Below are 21,159 nucleotides of genomic sequence, written 5' to 3'. Positions count from 1 at the left end.
GAAAACGGAGAGAAGGACACGTAGTAGGTGAATATGGACTGGGGCTAAGAAATGAAAGCGGAAGCCACCTGATAGAATTTTGCACAGAGCACAACTTAATCATAGCTAACACTTGGTGCAAGAAACATAAAAGAAGGTTGTATACATGGAAGAAGCCTGGAGATACTGACAGGTTTCAGATAGATTATATAATGGTAAGACAGAGATTTAGGAACCAGGTTTTAAATTGTAAGACATTTCCAGGGGCAGATGTGGAATCTGACCACAATCTATTGGTTATGAACTGTAGATTAAAACCGAAGAAACTGCAAAAAGGTGGGAATTTAAGGAGATGAGACCTGGATAAACTGAAAGAACCAGAGGTTGTACAGAGTTTCAGGGAGAGCATAAGGGAACAATTGACAGGAATGGGGGAAAGAAATACAGTAGAAGAAGAATGGGTAGCTTTGAGGAATGAAATAGTGATGGCAGCAGAGGATCAAGTAGGTAAAAAGCCGAGGGCTAGTAGAAATCCTTGGGTAACAGAAGAAATATTGAATTTAATTGATGAAAGGAGAAAATATAAAAGTGCAGTAGATGAAGCAGGCAAAAAGGAATACAAACGTCTCAAAAATGAGATCGACAGGAAGTGCAAAACTGCTAAGCAGGGATGGCTAGAGGACAAATGTAAGGATGTGGAGGCTTATCTCACTACGGGTAAGATAGATAATGCCTACAGGAAAATTAAAGAGGCCTTTGGAGAAAAGAGAATCACTTGTATGAATATCAAAAGCTCAGATGGAAACCCAGTTCTAGGCAAAGAAGGGAAAGCAGAAAGATGGAAGGAGTATATAGACGGTCTATACAAGGGCGACGTACTTGAGGACAATATTATGGAAATGGAAGAGGATGTAGATGAAGATGAAATGGGAGATACGATACTGCGTGAAGAGTTTGACAGATCACTGAAAGACCTGAGTCACAACAAGGCCCTGGGAGTAGACAACATTCCATTAGAACTACTGACGGCCTTGGGAGAGCCAGTCCTCTGGTGAGCAAGATGTATGAGACAGGCGAAATACCCTCAGACTTCAAGAAAAATATAATAATTCCAATCCCAAAGAGAGTAAGTGTTGACAGATGTGAAAATTACCGAACTATCAGTTTAATAAGTCATGGCTGCAAAATACTAAGGCGAATTCTTTACAGACGAATGGAAAAACTGGTAGAAGCCGACCTCGGGGAAGATCAGTTTGGATTCCGTAGAAATATTGGAACACGTGAGGCAATACTGACTCTACGACTTATCTCAGAAGCTAGATTAAGGAAAGGGAAACCTACGTTTCTAGCATTTGTAGACTTAGAGAAAGCTTTTGACAATGCTGACTGGAATACTCTCTTTCAAATTTTAAATGTGGCGGGGGTAAATTATAGGGAGCGAAAGGCTATTAATAATTTGTACAGAAACCAGATGGCAGTTATAAGAGTCGAGGAATATGAAAGGGAAGCAGTGGTTGGGAAGGGAGTGAGACAGGGTTATAGCCTCTCCCCGATGTTATTCAATCTGTATATTGAGCAAGCAGTAAAGGAAACAAAAGAAAAGTTCGGAGTAGGTATTAAAATCCATGAAGAAGAAATAAAAACTTTGAGGTTCGCCGATGACACTGTAATTCTGTCAGAGACAGGAAACGACTTAGAAGAGCAGTTGAACGGAATGGATAGTGTCTTGAAGATGAACATCAACAAAAGCAAAACAAGAATAATGGAATATAGTTATTAAGTAGTAAGTAGTAATTAAAACGGGTGATGCTGAGGGAATTATATTAGGGAATGCGACACTTAAAGTAGTAAAGGAGTTTTGCTATTTGGGGAGCAAAATAACTGATGATGTTCGAAGTAGAGAGGACATAAAATGTAGACTGGCAATGGCAAGGAAAGCGCTTCTGAAGAAGAGAAATTTTGTTAACATCGAGCATAGATCTAAGCGTAGGTAGTCGTTTCAGAAAGTATTAGTATGGAGTGTAGACATGTATAGAAGGGAAACATGGACGATAAATAGTTTAGACAAGAAGAGAATAGAAGCTTTCGAAATGCGGTCCTACAGAAGAATGCTGAAGATTAGATGGGTAGACCACATAACTAATGAGGAGGTATTGAATAGGATTGAGGAGAAGAGAAGTTTGTGGCACAACTTGACTAGAAGAAGGGATCGGTTGGTAGGACATGTTCTGAGACATCAAGGGATCACCAATTTAGTATTGGAGGGAAGCGTGGAGGGTAAAAATCGTAGAGGGAAGCCAAGAGATCAATGCACTAAACAGATTCAGAAGGATGTAGGTTGCAGTAAGTACTGGGAGATGAAGAAGCTTGCACAGGATAGAGTAGCACGGAGAGCTGCAACAAACCAGTCTCAGGACTGAAGACCACAACAACAACTACGTTCAATCAGGTGCTAGAAGGTTTCTTGGGGAATTGCAGCCCATTCTTCACGGAGTGCTGCACTGAGGAGAGGTATCGATGGCGGTCCGTGAGGCCTGACACGAAGTCGGTGTAACAGAACATCCCAAAGGTGTTCTGTAGAATTCAGGTCAGGACTCTGTGCAGTCCAGTCCATTAGAGGGATGTTATTGTCGTGTAACCACTCCGCCACAGGCCGTGCATTACGAACAGGTGCTCGATCGTGTTGGAAGGTGCAGTCGTTATCCCAGACTTGTTCTTTAACAGTGGAAGGAAGGAGCTGCTTAAAGCATCAATGTAGGCCTGTGCTTTGATAATGCGACGCAAAACAACAAAGGGTGCAAGCCCCCTTCATGAGAAAGACGACCACACCATAACACTACCGCCATGGAATTCTACTGTTGGCACTGTACACGCTGGCAGATGACGTTCACCGGGCATTCGCCATGCCCTCACCATGCCATCGGATGGCCACACTGTATGCTGTGATTCGTCACTCCACACAACGTTTTTACTCTGTTTATGCTCCTTATACCAAGCGAGGCATCGTTTGGCATTTACTTGGGTGATGTGTGGCTTATCAGCAGCCGCTCGACCATGAAATCCAAGTTTTCTCTCCTCCCGCCTAACTGTCATAGTACTTGCACTATACCCTGGGGCAGTTTGGAATTCCAGTGTGATGGACTGGATAGCGGTCTGCCCTTTATACATTATGACCCTCATCAACTGTCGACGGTTTCTGTCAGTCAACAGACGAGGTCGGCCCGTACACTTTTGTGCTGTACGTGCCCCTTCATGTTTCCACTTCACTATCATATCGAAAAGAGTTGACCTAGGGATGTTCAGGAGTGCGGAACTCTCGCGTACAGACGTATGGCGCAAGTGACACCCAATCACCTGACATCTTTCGAAGCGGAGCGTCCCATTCTGCTTTCTCATTGTATCTAGTGACTACTGAGGTTGCTGATTTGGAGTACCTGGCAGTAAGTCACAGCACAATGCTCTTAATGTGAAAAACGTATAATTTTGGGGGTGTCCGGACACTTTTGATCACTTAGTATAAAGGGAATCATATTAAGACGACCATCAGTCTATAATGCGAGAATGTTTCAGGTAAGATATTAGGCAAAGCAGATATGGCATTGATAATTTATTTGTTTCTCTGTGAACTGTTACACAAATACAAAGGTATTTTTGTTCACGAAGGAAACACCTTTTTTGGAGAGAGATATATCATATAATATGGGGTGATATACAAAAGGAAACCATTGGAAGAGTAAACAACGAATGACTGCACACAAAACCGTATGCAACGAAGAGGAAAAGTGAAGCATACACAAATGCAAAGGTATTTTTGTTCACGAAGGAAACACCTTTTTTGGAGAGAGATATCATATAATATGGGGTGATATACAAAAGGAAACCATTGGAAGAGTAAACAACGAATGACTGCACACAAAACCGTAAGCAACGAAGAGGAAAAGTGAAGCATAAATCATTAATTTGTAAGTAGCTCCAGCTTATGTGTACGTCACAATGAATTTAAGATTTGTTTGGCCAATTGGTTTTCATATTAACTTCGAGAAAGACATGTGTTTTGTATAGTCAAGGCCGGCCGCTGAGGCCGAGCGGTTCGAGGCGCTTCAACACGGAACCACTCGGCTGCTATGGTCACAGGTTCGAATCCTGCCTCGTGAATGGATGTGTGTGATGTCCTTACGCTAGTAAGGTTTAAGTAGTTCTAAGACTAGGGGACTGATGAGCTCAGATGTTAAGTCCCACAGTGCTTAGAGCCGTATGAACCATTTTTTGTAGAGGGAGAAATGACCATTGACTCACAAGCCATTAGGACAGAGGGGCAGTAGAAGACGAATCTGTGGCAAATACTAAACGTAACAACAAGCAGGGCTGCACAGAAATTTGTTTTCCTCTTGCAATACAGATTCTCTGAACTGTTCTCTAGCTGTGTGACTGGGATAGGCTTGCAAGAAATGATAGAAAGTGGAGGAATACAAACCTTTGTAATTTCCAACGCGACAGTCTGGCGTCATTCCTTATTTCACTTTTCGGAATACTTCTGCTATTTTCTGAGGCTTAAGGACTGATCTACGAGATTCACCGTCATCTGTATGTTCAACTGACCTGGCAATGGACAGGAGGTACTTCTGCTTGCTAACCAGCGAGTAAAGAACGGCCATCTGGCTCAGCACAAAGCCAAGTACACAGTTTTTCCTTACCTTTCAGTTGTGACATACTAAGCTCTGTTCATAAATGTAAGATTTCAAAGTCTGTTGGTTATGATCACGGAAAGAGGAAAGTACTTAGAAAAATTTTTCATTGAAATTGATTATCGTTTTCCTGATGGTGCTTATGGTTGATGTTCAATGTGATGCGTAGCTGAAGTCATGTTCCAAGTCAGTTTTCACGTGGTGAGAATAAATGGTATTCATTGAACGTTATTTGAAGCAGTACCACCATTCATCCCTGAAGTTTGGTTGTTATGAATGCAGTTTGAAGAAAGTATCAATTTGACGTCATATAAGTCAGATGCTCCTTCACTTAAAACTTCCGGGCTGATAGGCCGTGGTCGAAGTATAAAACTCTCTCCTGACGTTTCGTCTCCGACTGCGGGAGACATCCTCGGAGGTAAAGCGGCGAACTGCGAAGAGAACTCGAGGAAGCGATGATTATATAAGCAGTACAGAGGGCGCCACAGTCGATCACGTGGCGTCGGCTATGAGATTATCTCTGGTGATGCCAACATTCTCGATTGAAAGTAATCGATCGTCACGCTTGCGGTGCAAAGCTGACATCCAAATTTTATCCAGTTTAACACCTTCGTCTTTCCTGCTAAAATTATTGCGATGTTTATCAATCTCGATAACCTCTCTGTATACCTGTAAGCGTGCATAATAATGCGAGGTTTTTGATATGACACTTGTCTCGCTGAATTTTATTTCATGATCACCTTCCTGGTAAACAAGTTCCGCTACGGCCGATTTATCCGTGTGACCCAAGCGGCATTTCTTCTTATGTTCAACAAGACGGGTGTTCACACTTCTCTTTGTGGTACCAATGTAAGCCTGTCCACAACTACAAGGAATTTTATATACCCCAGTGTAGCCAAAGGGTGTCGTGCATCTTTTGCCGACCTTAAAAATTCTTTTATTTACCTTGTGGGTCTGAAAGTGGTTTCCACCCCATACTTGCCTAAAACTTTCCCAATGCGATCTTTGACCTTCCTAATGAACGGAAGAAAAACTTTGCCCTTGGGCGACTGTTGTTCGTCGTTGCTCCTGATTCTCTGCCTAGAACGAAGTGCTCGATCTATATCCTTGCTAGAATAGCCATTCTTCACGAAAGTTGACCGTAGATGTTCAATCTCATCTTTTAAATAAACAGGTTCACAAAGTTTGTATGCCCTGTCTACCAAAGTTTTTATTACACCTCTTTTATGTCTAGGGTGGTGGTTAGAATCTTTATGTAGATAACGATCAGTATGTGTGGGCTTTCTATACACCTTATGGCCCAACGTTCCGTCCCGTCGTTTAATCACAGACACATCCAGGAAATTCAATTGCCCATTCCTTTCCGTCTCCATTGTGAATTGGATTTTCGGATTAATGCTGTTTAAATGTGTCAGGAAGGCATCCAACTCCTCTGCCCCGTATGTCCATACTATGAACGTGTCATCGACATAGCGATACCATCTGGCTGGTCTCTTACTGGCAGTCTGCAACGCCCGTTATTCAAAAGTCTCCATAAATAAATTAGCCACAGCAGGACTGAGAGGACTGCCCATAGCCACCCCGTCAATCTGTTCATAAAAGTCGTTATTGTATTGAAAGTAGGTTGTGGTGAGGCAGTGTCGGAATAATGCCACAATACCGGTAGGAAAAATATCCACTATGCATAAGATAGCTTCGTTTACAGGAATCATGGTAAATAACGCCACAACGTCAAAACTGACGAGGATATCATCCGGGCCCACGCTCGTTTCCTTTAACTTGTCAATGAAATGAGCTGAATTTTTAATATGACTGTCCGTCCTACCAACATAAGGCTGCAGCATTGAGGCAAGGTGTCTAGCTATCTCGTGTGTTGGGCCACCTATAGCGCTGACAATTGGCCTCAACGGAATCCCAGGTTTATGAACTTTGGGTAAGCCATAAAGTCTAGGTGGGTACGCTTCCGTTTTACATTGTATGATTAAGTCAGATGTGTGAAATAGAGCCAAATTTAAATTCGTGCAAGTCATATGCATTATTAAGAAGGGCCACATTAAACTCGTGTTAACGAGATGTTTGATTACAAACATTTAGGGGTAGCAGTAATTTGTGCTAAATGCCGGACTTTAAACTGAATATCACGGAGTCATATTCATTTCTTTAGATGCGGTTTTCACGTCCATATGGTGGTGTATCAGACATTCAGCTTGAGAAGAATTGTATGGCACTTCACCTATGCACACACGAGTCAGATGACTGTTAATAAAGTAACCATTGAAGCCGGTATTTTACAATTAGACCGGGAGCTTTTGCTGAGTCGATTTCCTGCTACTGAGAAGAACTTGAAGGAAGTGGCTGAACGATGGAGTGGGACAGAAAGGATTTCACTCTGATCGGAATGGATGTTTCTGCCATGTCGTTCAGATAAGAGCGTTTAGGTCGAAAAGAGCTATGAAAGAGTGTTGGGGTCGAAAAGAAATATGAAAGAGCTTTTAGTTCGAAAAGAGGTGTGAGCGACAGTGGCCGTTAAGAAAACAGTAGAGTAGACAGGGAGTATGGAAATAACTGCGCTTGTCTGCACGCAGCCAGGATGGCTGTGCATGATACGGTGAAATGTGATCAAAATTTCGAACATCCGTGAAAGGCCTTCCAGGATAACATCGCTGTAATCAATACTTGGAAGTACACATATTTGTTTTGGTTTTCAGGTTAAGTGGACGTAGTTTTTTATATTTATGTAGGGCATGGAGAAATACTGATGCCTTCTTACACACCGCAGTTACGTGCCCAGTGCTATTTAGGGTTTTAACTATTATTGATCTAAGTACCACTTGTGTTTTGAATGGGATGGGCTTTCACACGATACCATTTTGAGAGTGCAGGCAGGTCGGTGCTCAGATTGCTGGTAGTGTGTTCAACTTTGTTGGTTTTGCACTTGGATACAACTGGAGGTCATCAACGTACATGCGGAATTTGTAGTAGGCCACATCTGATGACAATCATTTACGTAGAATAAAAACAGCACGGGAGCTAATACCGAACCCTGGGGGCGCCTGACACTACCTGCCTCCATGGTACCAGATATGCATTACTGGCAGGACATCAGATATGGACGAAATCATTACATTTCAACTTGGCGAGAAATTTAGGCCGATAAGTTTGGCAAGTAAAGTTTAGAAGTCGACAGTGGCAAAGGCTTTTCTGAAGTCTAACAACCACATGACAGTTGCCTCTTCGGCAACTATGGCAAGTTTCTGGTCATCTGTTGCGTTCGTTAAGGCAGATGTTGCGCTGAAATGTTTACAGAAATCTGGGTGGTATTCATCAAATAGGTTGTTAGTTATTACGTAGTTCGTTAGCTGGTCGTGGACAACTCATTCTAAGACCTTGGACAATGCAGGAACAATGCGAATAGGTCGCTTATCAAAGGATGCTATGGCAACGTCAATTTTTGGTTGTAGCATAATTAGATATTGATTGTATCACGACCGGTTTCGTTGCTTTAGAACATCGTCAGGTAGCTGAGTTCCACCAGTATCGTTATATAAGTGATTTAGTAACATTTGAGACAAAATCTAGAAATTAAATTACATAAAAATTATTGCGATGGCGTGGTGGAAGCATGTCGAGTAATAACGGTCAAACACAAGATTATTACATCTCGGGTGGGGATGATTCGGTCCGCATATCGTGAGTCAGCGCTTAATCAGGGTAGATACTACGCTGAGATGACAAAACCCATGCGATACCTCCAAATGTCGTGACGAACCTCATTTTTCCGGTTTAGTGCAGTAACTCTGCGTGGTACGTGTTCAACAAGTCGTTGGAGGTCCCCTGCGGAAATACTGCGCCATGCTGCCTCTATAGCAGTCCATAACTGCGAAAGTTTTGCCGGTGCAGGATTTTATGCACGAATTGACCTTCAGATTAAGTCCCATAAACGTTCGTTGGGATTCATGTGGGGCGATCTGCGTGGCCTCATTCACTCGAGTTGTCCTAAACGTTTTGACAAGGCGCATTGTCATCCATAACACTTCCATCGTTGTTCAGGAACATGATGTTCGTGAATGGATGAAAATTATGTCCAAGTAGTCCAACATAGCCATATGCAGTCAAAGATCGGTTCAGCTGGACCAGAGGACCCAGCCGGCTCCATGTAAACACAGTCATGGTAGAGTCACCACCAGCTTGCGCCGTGCCTCGTTGACATCTTAGGTCCGTGACTTCTTGGAGTCTGCGCCACACTCTAACCTTACCATCAGTTCTTACCAACTGAAATCTGGCCAGGCCTCGGTTCTCAAGTCGTCTGGGCTCCAACCGATATCGTGACGAGCCCAGGAGTGGTGCTGTAGGTGATGTCGCGCAGTTGGCAGAGACACTAGCGCCGGTCATCTGCTGCCATAGCCCATTAACGGCACATTTCGCAGCACTGTGCTAACTGATACGTTCATCGTATGACCCATACCGATTTATGCGGTTATATCAAGCAGTGCTGCTTGTCTGTCAGTACTGGCAACCCTTCGTAAACGCCGCCGCTCTCGGTCGTTAAGTGAAGGACATCGGTCACTGCGTTTGCCCGTGGTGAGTGGTAATGCTTCAAGGTTGACATTCTCGTCACACTCGTGACACTGTGGGTCTCGGAATATTAAAGTCGCTAACGAATTCCGGAATGGACTTATCCATGCGTCTAGTTTCAACTATCATTCCGCATACACAGTCTGTTAGTTCCCACGGTGCTGCCATAATCACGTCGGAAATCTTTTCACTTGAATCACCTGAGTACAAATGACAGCTGCGCTAGCGTACGTGAAACTATCGCCATCCGAATATACGGTGAATCACCTAAAAGTTTCACCGAAAGTATTTTGGTAGTGAAAAGCGCTGTTGGTATGCGGTTGTCACAGAATGGATTGGTATACAGGGGATCGTATTGTTAGCCAATAAATAGATTGTAATAATATTTAGAAAGTGTATTTTTTGTTCAAGCATACACTTTCTTAAATGGAGCAATGCCCATCGACATTAACACACTAAGTGTAGGGTAAATTAAAATGTAATCGGTGTTTGTGACATGATTTAAGTGCAAGTCGTTTACGAAGTACCGTATTTTGAGAAGTTGCCGCATAAACACATTTCTGCGCCATTTGCGCCAGGCAGCCTGCACATTTGCTAGTAGGTACGATGTTGTTAGAGTTGCTTGCGCTGTGCTTGTGTGTTCCTTGCGTGAATTGCGACTTGCTAGTCAGTTAGTGTGTGACAGTCCAAGCAGTGAGTGGACGATGGGATTTACTAATACAGAAAAAGCCGACATACTCGTGGTGTATGAAGAGTGTAGGAATAGCGCAGCTCTTCCTTGTATGGCGTATGGGGCAAAATATCCCTACAGACGTAAACCATTTCGGCAGTTATGTATTAGTCTATTCAACCAGTTACGTGAAAGTGATTGTGTAAGACCTAGACAAAGTAACAGACGACAGAAGAGGAGGAAATTAATGTTCTTGCCGTTGCAGTTGATCCACACATTAGCTCCCGCTCAATCGCATGAGGAAGTGGCAACAATCAGGCAAGTGTCCTACATATTTCCCATCGACATAGATTACATCCCTGTCACATCTCTCTCTGTCAACAGGTGCATGCAAACAACTTCGATAATCGTATTAACTTCTGTATATGGGCATCAAGACAGGATACTCCAGATGTATCATGTATCTTGATCAGTGATGAAGTCACATTTATCGATCGTGGCCAGTAAACCGCCGAAATGTGCCTTATTGGTCATTTGACAGTCCCCGATTGTTGCTTCTGGTGAAGCGTCACTGTCTATAGAATATAAACGTCTGATGTGGGATAGTGAACCATCACCTCATAGGCCCGTTTTTCATAGATGTAACATTGAACGGGCACAAGTATTGTAGCCTCCTTACAGACCATCTTCCACGGGTGCTAGAAGACGTTCCTCTGCAAGCGAGGAGGTAGTGGTGATTTCAACGTGATTGTTGTCCGGCCCATAGGGCACAAAGTACTAATGTATGTCTTTACAAATTGTTTCCAAGTCTTTGGACTGGACGCAAATGACCTCTGGCTTGGCTGGCCTGTTCCTAGGATTTGACTCCTACAGACTTTTTTCTATTTGGTAAGCCGAAAGACGCTGTCTACAAGGGCTTAACAACTACAACCGATGATATGCATTGGCGTACTACTGCAGCCTGCTTGGACATCTCCGCTGAAATGCAATCACGTGTGCATTAGTAGTTCCATACCAAAGTATAAGGGAATATTGCCACTGCCGGTGGTGATTTTGAAAACAAGGTGTGATGGTGAATTGACTCGTTATTGGTAAGAATTCACATAACTAGAATATACACTTGTGTTGTTCTTAAGTGTGTGGTACCACATGTACTGCACAAGTGTCGGTATGGGAAATGACTGGCACTAGAATCCTGCAATAAACAGCAATGTCATTCTAATTTACCCTACTTTTAATTTTAAATATCAACAGCCATTATTCCATTTAAAAGTCTATGTTTTCAAAAAAATACAGTTTGTAAGTATTATTATAATCTGTGTGCTGGCTAACAAAACGAGCCACTGACTACCAGTCGATTCTGTGAAAACCACACAGCAATATCACGTTCCATTTCCGCAGTATTTGCGGTGCAAGTTTTAAGCGATTCACCCTGTATGTGGGTATCACTATTCTACGACTTCTCTCACTTTCGTGTGTATGAACAAGTGCCATGAAAGCATTCACAGTATGGTGCGTTTTCTCTTAGTCACCATGGTACTTGTTTACTGCGACGCCACCGTCTGTTTCCGATAAAGGCCAAGTGCGGTAATAGGTGATCGAGTAGCAAGTATATGCGACTCAGCTTGTCTGTACACTAGACTCAACATGATCAAGATTATTGAACACGGCATACCGTGTCGTCTGCATATATTGCTCGCAGCCTCTCGCCAGGTGGTTGGCAGTTTATTTATGTGATCGTTGTCTTCTGAATGGGCTCTAAACCTCGTACGTCATGGTACAGGCACGACTCGACAACCTGATGATGTTCTAAAAGAACAAGATCGGTAGTTACACAGTAAGCGTGTATTAATACAGCTGTAGTGGTTTTCATTAATGGTTAATATTAATGTTTGTCAGCTGTGGAGCTCACAATTAGCAAGCATACATGAGCGGTCACACGACATCAAATATAACGAAAGTGACCAACATTAATTACAATCATATTTATATTCCTGCAGAATATTAATTCCCTGATTACAATTAAAAGCATTTCGGCAGTAAATTTTTTTCAGTGTCTGAAAAAAAAGCTTTTTATGCGGAGTTTCTTCAAAATTGCAACAACCGTTAGGACCCGCACATAATTTCAACAGTTCTTTCTCATAAAGGAGGCGCCATGCTAGAGAAAATCTCCTCCTTCACTTCGTTTGGCGCTCTGACATGATGGTAAATCTCTGAGGCTCGAAGGTGTAATCTGCTTTCTGTTCACAGCAGTTACAGCTGCCTTTCTCAGCAGTTGACTGGAGACTCTAAATTGGTTGGGGCACCGTGGGTGTGGGGGGGGTGGGGGGGGGAGAGGTCGAACTGTTACGGAACACCCATCACTCGTAGGTCATAAACCTCCGAAACGCGGCCGCCTCCAACCCAGTCAGATATCAGCGGTTCCAACTTCGTAAGACGCCAACGGGAATCTCATTCGGTTCCAGACGCTTGCCGCGTAGATTCTCCGTTTGTTGTTCATAGCCTTGGACAGAGACACGCAATGCACTTGAATAGGACACCGTCGTTTTAACGGGGCGCGAACAACTGATTTGAGCAGGAGCGTTACAGTAGCTTACTAGATGTAGCACGCCACCTTCGACATCGCCATGATGTAAGAAGACATCGCTATTGTCCCTTCGACGTAGCTCCCAGAGTGGACTGATCGCTCTGATTTATAAACACGGCTTTCAACAACAGTGTCAGCAGTGTAGAGACAAGATTTAGCTCCAAGAGCAATGGAACGTTATCCGGCTCTCTGTGACTACTACTTGTTTCGTAATTTCTTAACAGTGGTTGTTTCTCTTTAAGTGTTTTGCATGTGTTTGTCTGCAGTGAATTACTGAGAGCTTCCGTATTTTAATGGAGCTGTTATCGCAGTACGGAAGTTTTACGTTTCACTTCGTGAAAATTGTAATTATTAGACGTTTCCTTACGTACTGTAGCCCTGTCCACGTCCACAGTTTATAAATTAATCAATTTAGAAGCCCCTGTAACTAACGACGTGTTTCATTGTCTTACGTAGCCAACATAGAGATCGGAAATCATAGTTGCTTTACCCAAGGACTGAGCACAAGATGAAAGCATTCGAAACTCTCACTTTAACTAATTGACTGAGTCAGGCCAAGCGATTACATCCCGCAGACGAATTCAGTGGTCTTTCGGGTTCGAACCAAGCGATATTACATCCTGGCAGCTGCGTCTAGAGCTCGTGTCGCGTCCCACCAAAACATCACTACCTGCTGCCAAGTCTCAGGTTCACCCGAGCTGAAGGCATATTTTCTTTGACCTAGCAGTAACGGATGAACTTTAGGACCCTCTGCAGAATACCTCCACCCGGAGTTTCCACCCTGTCGCATGTAGTGGCGGTGACAGACAGTTGTTTCCCTGCGGAAGTTTAAGTATAGAAATGACAGGCACAATAGCCGCTTCAATACGAGAGAGAAAGTTGTTAGAGTTTTTCAAGCTCAACAAAATATTAGAGATATTTGTGAAGGTTACTTCTAATTCATGAAAAGAAACTATTCACGATAAACGCAACACAGGAATGTTCCAATATCTATCGCGAATGTTGTTAAGGTGAGTCTTATTTTAAATTTCCCTTTGACACATTTTGACGTCACTGTACTGCAACCTATAAATTTACGTGTAGCGTTTGGTCGATGACACCAGCGTTAACCTCGACTCAAAATTAACGCCTTGATAGTTACCTAACTGAAACAGCCTACCTGCTATACGACTGTGATAGGTTATAAGAGAAAAGCATAATAATGTGTATTTCTTTTATATTTATGAAGTTTTTCTAATAAGAAGTGACGCAACATTCGGTTAACTGTGATAAGAACAAAAATTCAGTCTAATTTATTTGCTAAGATGTAACAGCATGGGTTCAGTTCAGAACCGCAGTTCTGTAGAGCTCTTCACTTAGCCAGTAGTCCTGAATCTATTAAATAGATGCCTAAAATCTAAATTTAGTTCTGTAAATGTACCCCAGGCTATTTTTACTAATTACTTTACCCGTATACTCATATTCGGTCTGTTTCAGCAATTTGATAACTGTTTATCACAGAGAAGAAAGTAATTTTCATCAACAGATTAAAGCTGACACAGTCAAAGAGGCATCAATGTCATGTTCTTGTTCAGGTAAAGTTGTGCTGGAGTAAATGTTAAACCTCTCCGCAAGATTTCATCGAGTAAGAGCATGTGAAAATGTTGATGGTGGTCTGTCCGTTCCACGTGGACGTTAAATTCAATGGTCCCTTTGGTGTTGTTCTAGAAGCGTCGACTATGTTCTGGAACAAAGTTTCACCCTTATCTTTCTCAATAATCGCTATAACAAACACAAACACTTCAGTCCAATTTGCATACTTTATTCTGCAACATAAAGATAAAAACAGAACCGTTACATGAAGAGGTATCGAGTAAATTAGCTGAAACTACCTGTTAGTTTTTCCAGTGCACAATAGGGACTTAAATTTTTTCTTGCACCTTAGCATCAAGTCAACCTGTTTTGTTTCGTGATTCTCCAAGCACAGGGCTTCCCAACATTTTCAGCTGGTGGACCCCTTCTTCAGTCGAAAATCCATGGCGGACCTCTATTCAGTCAAGAGCAAGAGCGAAATCCATGGGAACTGAAAGCTTCCTTATGCAAGTTCCATGTTCCCAATAACTCCCCTCCCCCCTCCCCCCTTCCGAAGTATCGATAGTCTTTGGTTTAGAGATGAATGAAAACAACTTGAAGGTCAAAAATCGACTTATAAAATAGGTAGTGCACTGACAAAGCCAAGTTTAACATTTAATGATGCCTGGGGCCGCATACGTGCCAGCGAGCGCTGTTATTGGTCGCCAAAGCTCGCTATGCGCATGCGTAAAAGATTTCAGCGCATCTACCGCCGCTACCCGGAGCATTGTTGCGAAACAGTTGATCAGAGAAGCCGCATTCTCTGGCACTAAACTGTGTATGCGTTCTCACTTAGGAACCGCAAAGGCTGCTTGGGAATACGACCTGAAATAAAAGTACACACGTTTTTCACACGAAAAAAAGTGATGAATTTGATTTTCACATTTTCATTCAATAATTTTACTCATTATTTTACACGATTTGGTGAAGGGTGGCCGCGGACCCCCTAGAAAGAGCCGGCGGACCCCTAAAGGGTCCGCGGACCACACGTTGGGAAGCCCTGGCCTAACACATTAGGTAGACCTCTTTGAAGCTATCCTCGTTGGTAATTACTCCACAAACGTTAGTATCTACATCTGTTCTTACATTTGGCAAGGCAGATCTTTTTTCTCTGCTAATCTGGTTCTACCATAAACCCTACAATAATTTCATTCCTATAACTGGGAAGAACCATCGCAAGACGTAACGTTTTCGTTCTGTTGTCACCCACGAGTCAATAAGATTCTCTCAGCTCTTTGAGATGTAATGTTTGAACTAATACCCTCCTGGAAATTGAAATAAGAACACCGTGAATTCATTGTCACAGGAAGGGGAAACTTTATTGACACATTCCTGGGGTCAGATACATCACATGATCGCACTGACAGAACCACAGGCACATAGACACAGGCAACAGAGCATGCACAATGTCGGCACTAGTACAGTGTATATCCACCTTTCGCAGCAATGCAGGCTGCTATTCTCCCATGATCGTAGAGATGCTGGATGTAGTCCTGTGGAACGGCTTGCCATGCCATTTCCACCTGGCGCCTCAGTTGGACCAGCGTTCGTGCTGGACGTGCAGACCGCGTGAGACGACGCTTCATCCAGTCCCAAACATGCTCAATGGGGGACAGATCCGGAGATCTTGCTGGCCAGGGTAGTTGACTTACACCTTCTAGAGCACGTTGGGTGGCACGGGATACATGCGGACGTGCATTGTCCTGTTGGAACAGCAAGTTCCCTTGCCGGTCTAGGAATGGTAGAACGATGGGTTCGATGACGGTTTGGATGTACCGTGCACTATTCAGTGTCCCCTCGACGATCACCAGTGGTGTACGGCCAGTGTAGGAGATCGCTCCCCACACCATGATGCCGGGTGTTGGCCCTGTGTGCCTCAGTCGTATGCAGTCCTGATTGTGGCGCTCACCTGCACGGCGCCAAACACGCATGCGACCATCATTGGCACCAAGGCAGAAGCGACTCTCATCGCTGAAGACGACACGTCTCCATTCGTCCCTCCATTCACGCCTGTCGCGACACCACTGGAGGCGGGCTGCACGATGTTGGGGCTTGAGCGGAAGACGGCCTAACGGTGTGCGGGACCGTAGCCCAGCTTCATGGAGACGGTTGCGAATGGTCCTCGCCGATACCCCAGGAGCAACAGTGTCCCTAATTTGCTGGGAAGTGGCGGTGCGGTTCCCTACGGCACTGCGTAGGATCCTACGGTCTTGGCGTGCATCCGTGCGTCGCTGCGGTCCGGTCCCAGGTCGACGGCCACGTGCACCTTCCGCCGACCACTGGCGACAACATCGATGTACTGTGGAGACCTCACGCCCCACGTGTTGAGCAATTCGGTGGTACGTCCACCCGGCCTCCCGCATGCCCACTATACGCCCTCGCTCAAAGTCCGTCAACTGCACATACGGTTCACGTCCACGCTGTCGCGGCACGCTACCAGTGTTAAAGACTGCGATGGAGCTCCGTATGCCACGGCAAACTGGCTGACACTGACGGCGACGGTGCACAAATACTGCGCAGCTAGCGCCATTCGACGGCCAACACCGCGGTTCCTGGTGTGTCCGCTGTGCCGTGCGTGTGATCATTGCTTGTACAGCCCTCTCGCAGTGTTCGGAGCAAGTATGGTGGGTCTGACACACCGGTGTCAATGTGTTCTTTTTTCCATTTCCAGGAGTGTAGTTACAAGACAGACACATAGGTGTTAGATGAAGGTGTTTAATACAGGGTGGTTCAAAAGTCCGTTAACATTTCAAAATGCAGTAATTTACGGAATTATGTAGGTGGAGAGGTATAGACTGATACACATGCCTTAAATGACGGTGCTAAACCCAAAAAACCGCAAAATCTGGTCAACAGATGCTGATGAACAGCAACACATCAGTGGCACCACAAGATAATTGTGTATAAAATGAGCTATAGAGAGAGTGAGAATCAGATCATCCCTATCCCCACTGGAAGCTACGACTTTCATGCAGCATGGCGCTCCACTCGATACTGCTAACTGAGTGAAAGATCTCTTGCGCACATCGTTTAGCGATGAACGCGTGCTGAGCTGCCAAGTATGTCTTTCTTCGCCCCCAGGTCCCCAGGCCTCAATCTGTTTGGTTTTAGGGTTACATGAAGGCGCAAGTCTACCGCGATTGTCCGATCTCATTAGGGATGCTAAAAGAGAGATCTGGCGGCAGTTTCTCACAATACTGACAGATGTTCTGTACGTTACTGTTCACAACATTGTCCCTCGACTAGGGGAGACCGGGCCGGAACGGCCCGTCGAACATTTGGAGGAAATTTTGGAGGTCTGGGAATGGACTCCCTTTTTTTTCCTCCTTACTTTCTTCGATGACACATCTTACAAGTAAGCTGGGCTGCATCGTCCTCAGTATCTACGTAAGCACGCGCGTTATAAGCCCACTGCTTGTACTGCTTCCTGAAACTCGAAGCAGGGAGGCCGAGCCAAAGATCCAAGGACCCAGTTTCTCCATCCAGTTTCGTTCCGTTATGGAATGGGTGGTGGCATCCGTTTCTTTCTGCTCGTTGATACGTTGATCTGCGCATTTCTGTCATAGTCATACCAAAACATCTCTTTTCCAGATTCTTCATATATATGACATGTCATAACTCTTCCTCCTTATTAAAAACTCAGTGATATTTCCGTAGGTTTTATCAGTTGTTGGAAGGCGATTGCCATTTCTCATCTTTACGTATAGTTTTAAAGCAATCAAAGGCACGACAAGTTGTTTCGATGTTTTTCGTGCCTCATCGCTTTATTAATTTTCGATTCGACGTCTTGTTCCATGTTTTTCATGAACCACTTTTGTCTCTCCGTTTTCCGTACATAATTACCTATACAATCTGCAAGTGAGAAAAGCATACAATGCGGTAGGATTCGTCAAATTAAGAATAAAAGGCGACCGGGAAGGAACGGACCATTCCGCCCTAAACGCTAATCTGTTGATTCAAATGGCTCTGAGCACTATAGGACTTAACATCTGAGATCATCAGTCCCCTAGAACTTAGAACTACTTCAACCTAACTAACCTAAGGACATCACACACATCCATGTCCGAGGCAGGATTCGAACCTGCGACCGTAGCGGTCGCGCGGTTCCAGACTGAAGCACCTAGAACCGCTCGGCCACACGGGCCGGCGCTTATCTGTTGAGAAAATATTCAGTGTCCCCCGTAAACAATTTTTTTCAACTGCGTTGTATAAAAAGATAGCTACAAGTACATGGTAATGTAGGTGGACTAAACGTTGATCGTGATGAAAAAAACTGACAGATTTACCTTAGTTGGAAATGGTCCGGAAAGTTATGAAAGAGCCGACAATTCGCTCACTTTTATAGGTAGGACACGCAACTCGCGCGACCACAGCCGCAACCTTACTAAACCATTACAGACATTGGCTTTTTAAACACTTGTCAGTCTGAAGACACCTTTGCGCCTCTAGACGAAATTAGACTACCGACATCGTTCTGTCCCGGTAATCCATTCCGCCTCCGTCTCCCCTACAGGCATTGTTGATGAGCGACTGTCGACATACTGAGCATCTGTAAGAAAGGTCATCGTCTTCGCTAAAAATCAATTCTTATGTTAATTATGAAGCGCTGTCTGTTAGTCATTTGTGCACCTTTTCTTTGTTTCAGTTAACCCAATGTCATGTCAAAAATGTATTCGAATGTTTACCCCTCCACCTATTTTATTTCGTGAACTATTGAATTTTTCAATGTTTACTGCACTCTGCGTCACTCTGTACATACCGGCAGAGGAACGCAGAACTGTATGTTATATAGGAATGTTCAGAGCTGCCTTCACCTCAGGTGGCATGCAGCTGACGAGAGCCATGTTATCTGTTTCGTGTCGTTCCCTCGATAACACGCCCCCGACGAGGTAAATTACTCGAACTCTAAGTTGCACGCGCATAAACATCGCATGCATGCAAACGGATAGGCAGCAAACCACAATTATTTGTTGGTAGTACGTCACTTATTGCCTTGGGAGAAAAACAATGAGCCGTTTGACCTTGCGATAGTCCGTACAACTTCACAGCTAGCAAAATGTTAACACTACTTACGACCAAGTTACGTAACGTGGAATTTTCCAGTGCACTAAAGCCCCACGCAAGGTCTTTGTCTGACTATATAAGTTTTTGCTCGCAAAAGAACTGCTTGTTTGTACACCATGGAGTTGAAACTACTGACTGTGTTGGCACTCTTCGCCGTATGTGGTAAGTCTGCTCTCCTGAAAATGCTATCGAGAAGCCAAAAATGCATGTGTCCTACTTCACACTTTAGTTACTGTTATTAGTATTCAGTAGTTTCATTTGTTGATAATTATTTTGTTACATGTCGGAATGTTACTCACGTAACTTTCTCGGGTGACAAATGATATTATCGTATGCAAGCGTCGTAGTCAGTATGGTACTTTACACAGTAACCACATCCTGTGGATCACAAAATGGATGAAATCGGAAACACGACTGAAAATAAGTTCTGATCGCGATAAACGGGTTGTTAACTTTACAGAGATTCAGGGAGAGCATAAGGGAGCAATTGACAGGAATAGGGGAAATAAATACAGTAGAAGAAGAATGGGTAGCTTTGAGGGATGAAGTAGTGAAGGCAGCAGAGGATCAAGTAGGTAAAAAGACGAGGGCTAGTAGAAATCCTTGGGTAACAGAAGAAATATTGAATTTAATTGATGAAAGGAGAAAATATAAAAATGCAGTAAGTGAAACAGGCAAAAAGGAATACAAACGTCTCAAAAATGAGATCGACAGGAAGTGCAAAATGGCTAAGCAGGGATGGCTAGAGGACAAATGTAAGGATGTAGAGGCCTATCTCACTAGGGGTAAGATAGATACCGCCTACAGGAAAATTAAAGAGACCTTTGGAGATAAGAGAACGACTTGTATGAATATCAAGAGCTCAGATGGAAACCCAGTTCTAAGCAAAGAAGGGAAAGCAGAAAGGTGGAAGGAGTATATAGAGGGTCTATACAAGGGCGATGTACTTGAGGACAATATTATGGAAATAGAAGAGGATGTAGATGAAGATGAAATGGGAGATATGATACTGCGTGAAGAGTTTGACAGAGCACTGAAAGACCTGAGTCGAAACAAGGCCCCCGGAGTAGACAATATTCCATTGGAACTACCGACGGCCGTGGGAGAGCCAGTCCTGACAAAACTCTACCATCTGGTGAGCAAGATGTATGAAACAGGCGAAATACCCTCAGACTTCAAGAAGAATATAATAATTCCAATCCCAAAGAAAGCAGGTGTTGACAGATGTGAAAATTACCGAACTATCAGCTTAATAAGTCACAGCTGCAAAATACTAACACGAATTCTTTACAGACGAATGGAAAAACTAGTAGAAGCCAACCTCGGGGAAGATCAGTTTGGATTCCGTAGAAACACTGGAACACGTGAGGCAATACTGACCTTACGACTTATCTTAGAAGAAAGATTAAGGAAAGGCAAACCTACGTTTCTAGCATTTGTAGACTTAGAGAAAGCTTTTGACAATGTTGACTGGAATACTCTCTTTCAAATTCTAAAGGTGGCAGGGGTAAAATACAGGGAGCGAAAGGCTATTTACAATTTGTACAGAAACCAGATGGCAGTTATAAGAGTCGAGGGACATAAAAGGGAAGCAGTGGTTGGGAAGGGAGTAACACAGGGTTGTAGCCTCTCCCCGATGTTGTTCAATCTGTATATTGAGCAAGCAGTAAAGGAAACAAAAGAAAAATTCGGAGTAGGTATTAAAATTCATGGAGAAGAAATAAAAACTTTGAGGTTCGCCGATGACATTGTAATTCTGTCAGAGACAGCAAAGGACTTGGAAGAGCAGTTGAATGGAATGGACAGTGTCTTGAAAGGAGGATATAAGATGAACATCAACAAAAGCAAAACAAGGATAATGGAATGTAGTCTAATTAATTCGGGTGATGCTGAGGGAATTAGATTAGGAAATGAGGCACTTAAAGTAGTAAAGGAGTTTTGCTATTTGGGGAGCAAAATAACTGATGATGGTCGAAGTAGAGAGGATA

At 43.7% G+C, this 21,159-nt stretch overlaps 1 protein-coding gene across 1 annotated transcript in view; it reads left to right on the top strand.

Moving 5' to 3' along the window:
• The first annotated feature begins 19,251 nt into the window (after positions 1–19,251).
• LOC124711583 (putative lysozyme-like protein) overlaps positions 19,252–21,159 on the top strand; it is a 192,210-nt gene continuing 190,302 nt past the window's right edge. Inside the window, exon 1 of the mRNA XM_047241730.1 lies at positions 19,252–19,333. Coding sequence (XP_047097686.1) covers positions 19,288–19,333 — 46 coding nt within the window. The 5' untranslated portion in view covers positions 19,252–19,287. The remainder of the gene's footprint in view (positions 19,334–21,159) is intronic.

Source organism: Schistocerca piceifrons, chromosome 8 (assembly GCF_021461385.2).
Source record: "Schistocerca piceifrons isolate TAMUIC-IGC-003096 chromosome 8, iqSchPice1.1, whole genome shotgun sequence".
NCBI classification, from domain to species: Eukaryota; Metazoa; Arthropoda; class Insecta; order Orthoptera; family Acrididae; genus Schistocerca; species Schistocerca piceifrons.
This window is presented reverse-complemented; position numbering and strand designations above follow the sequence as displayed.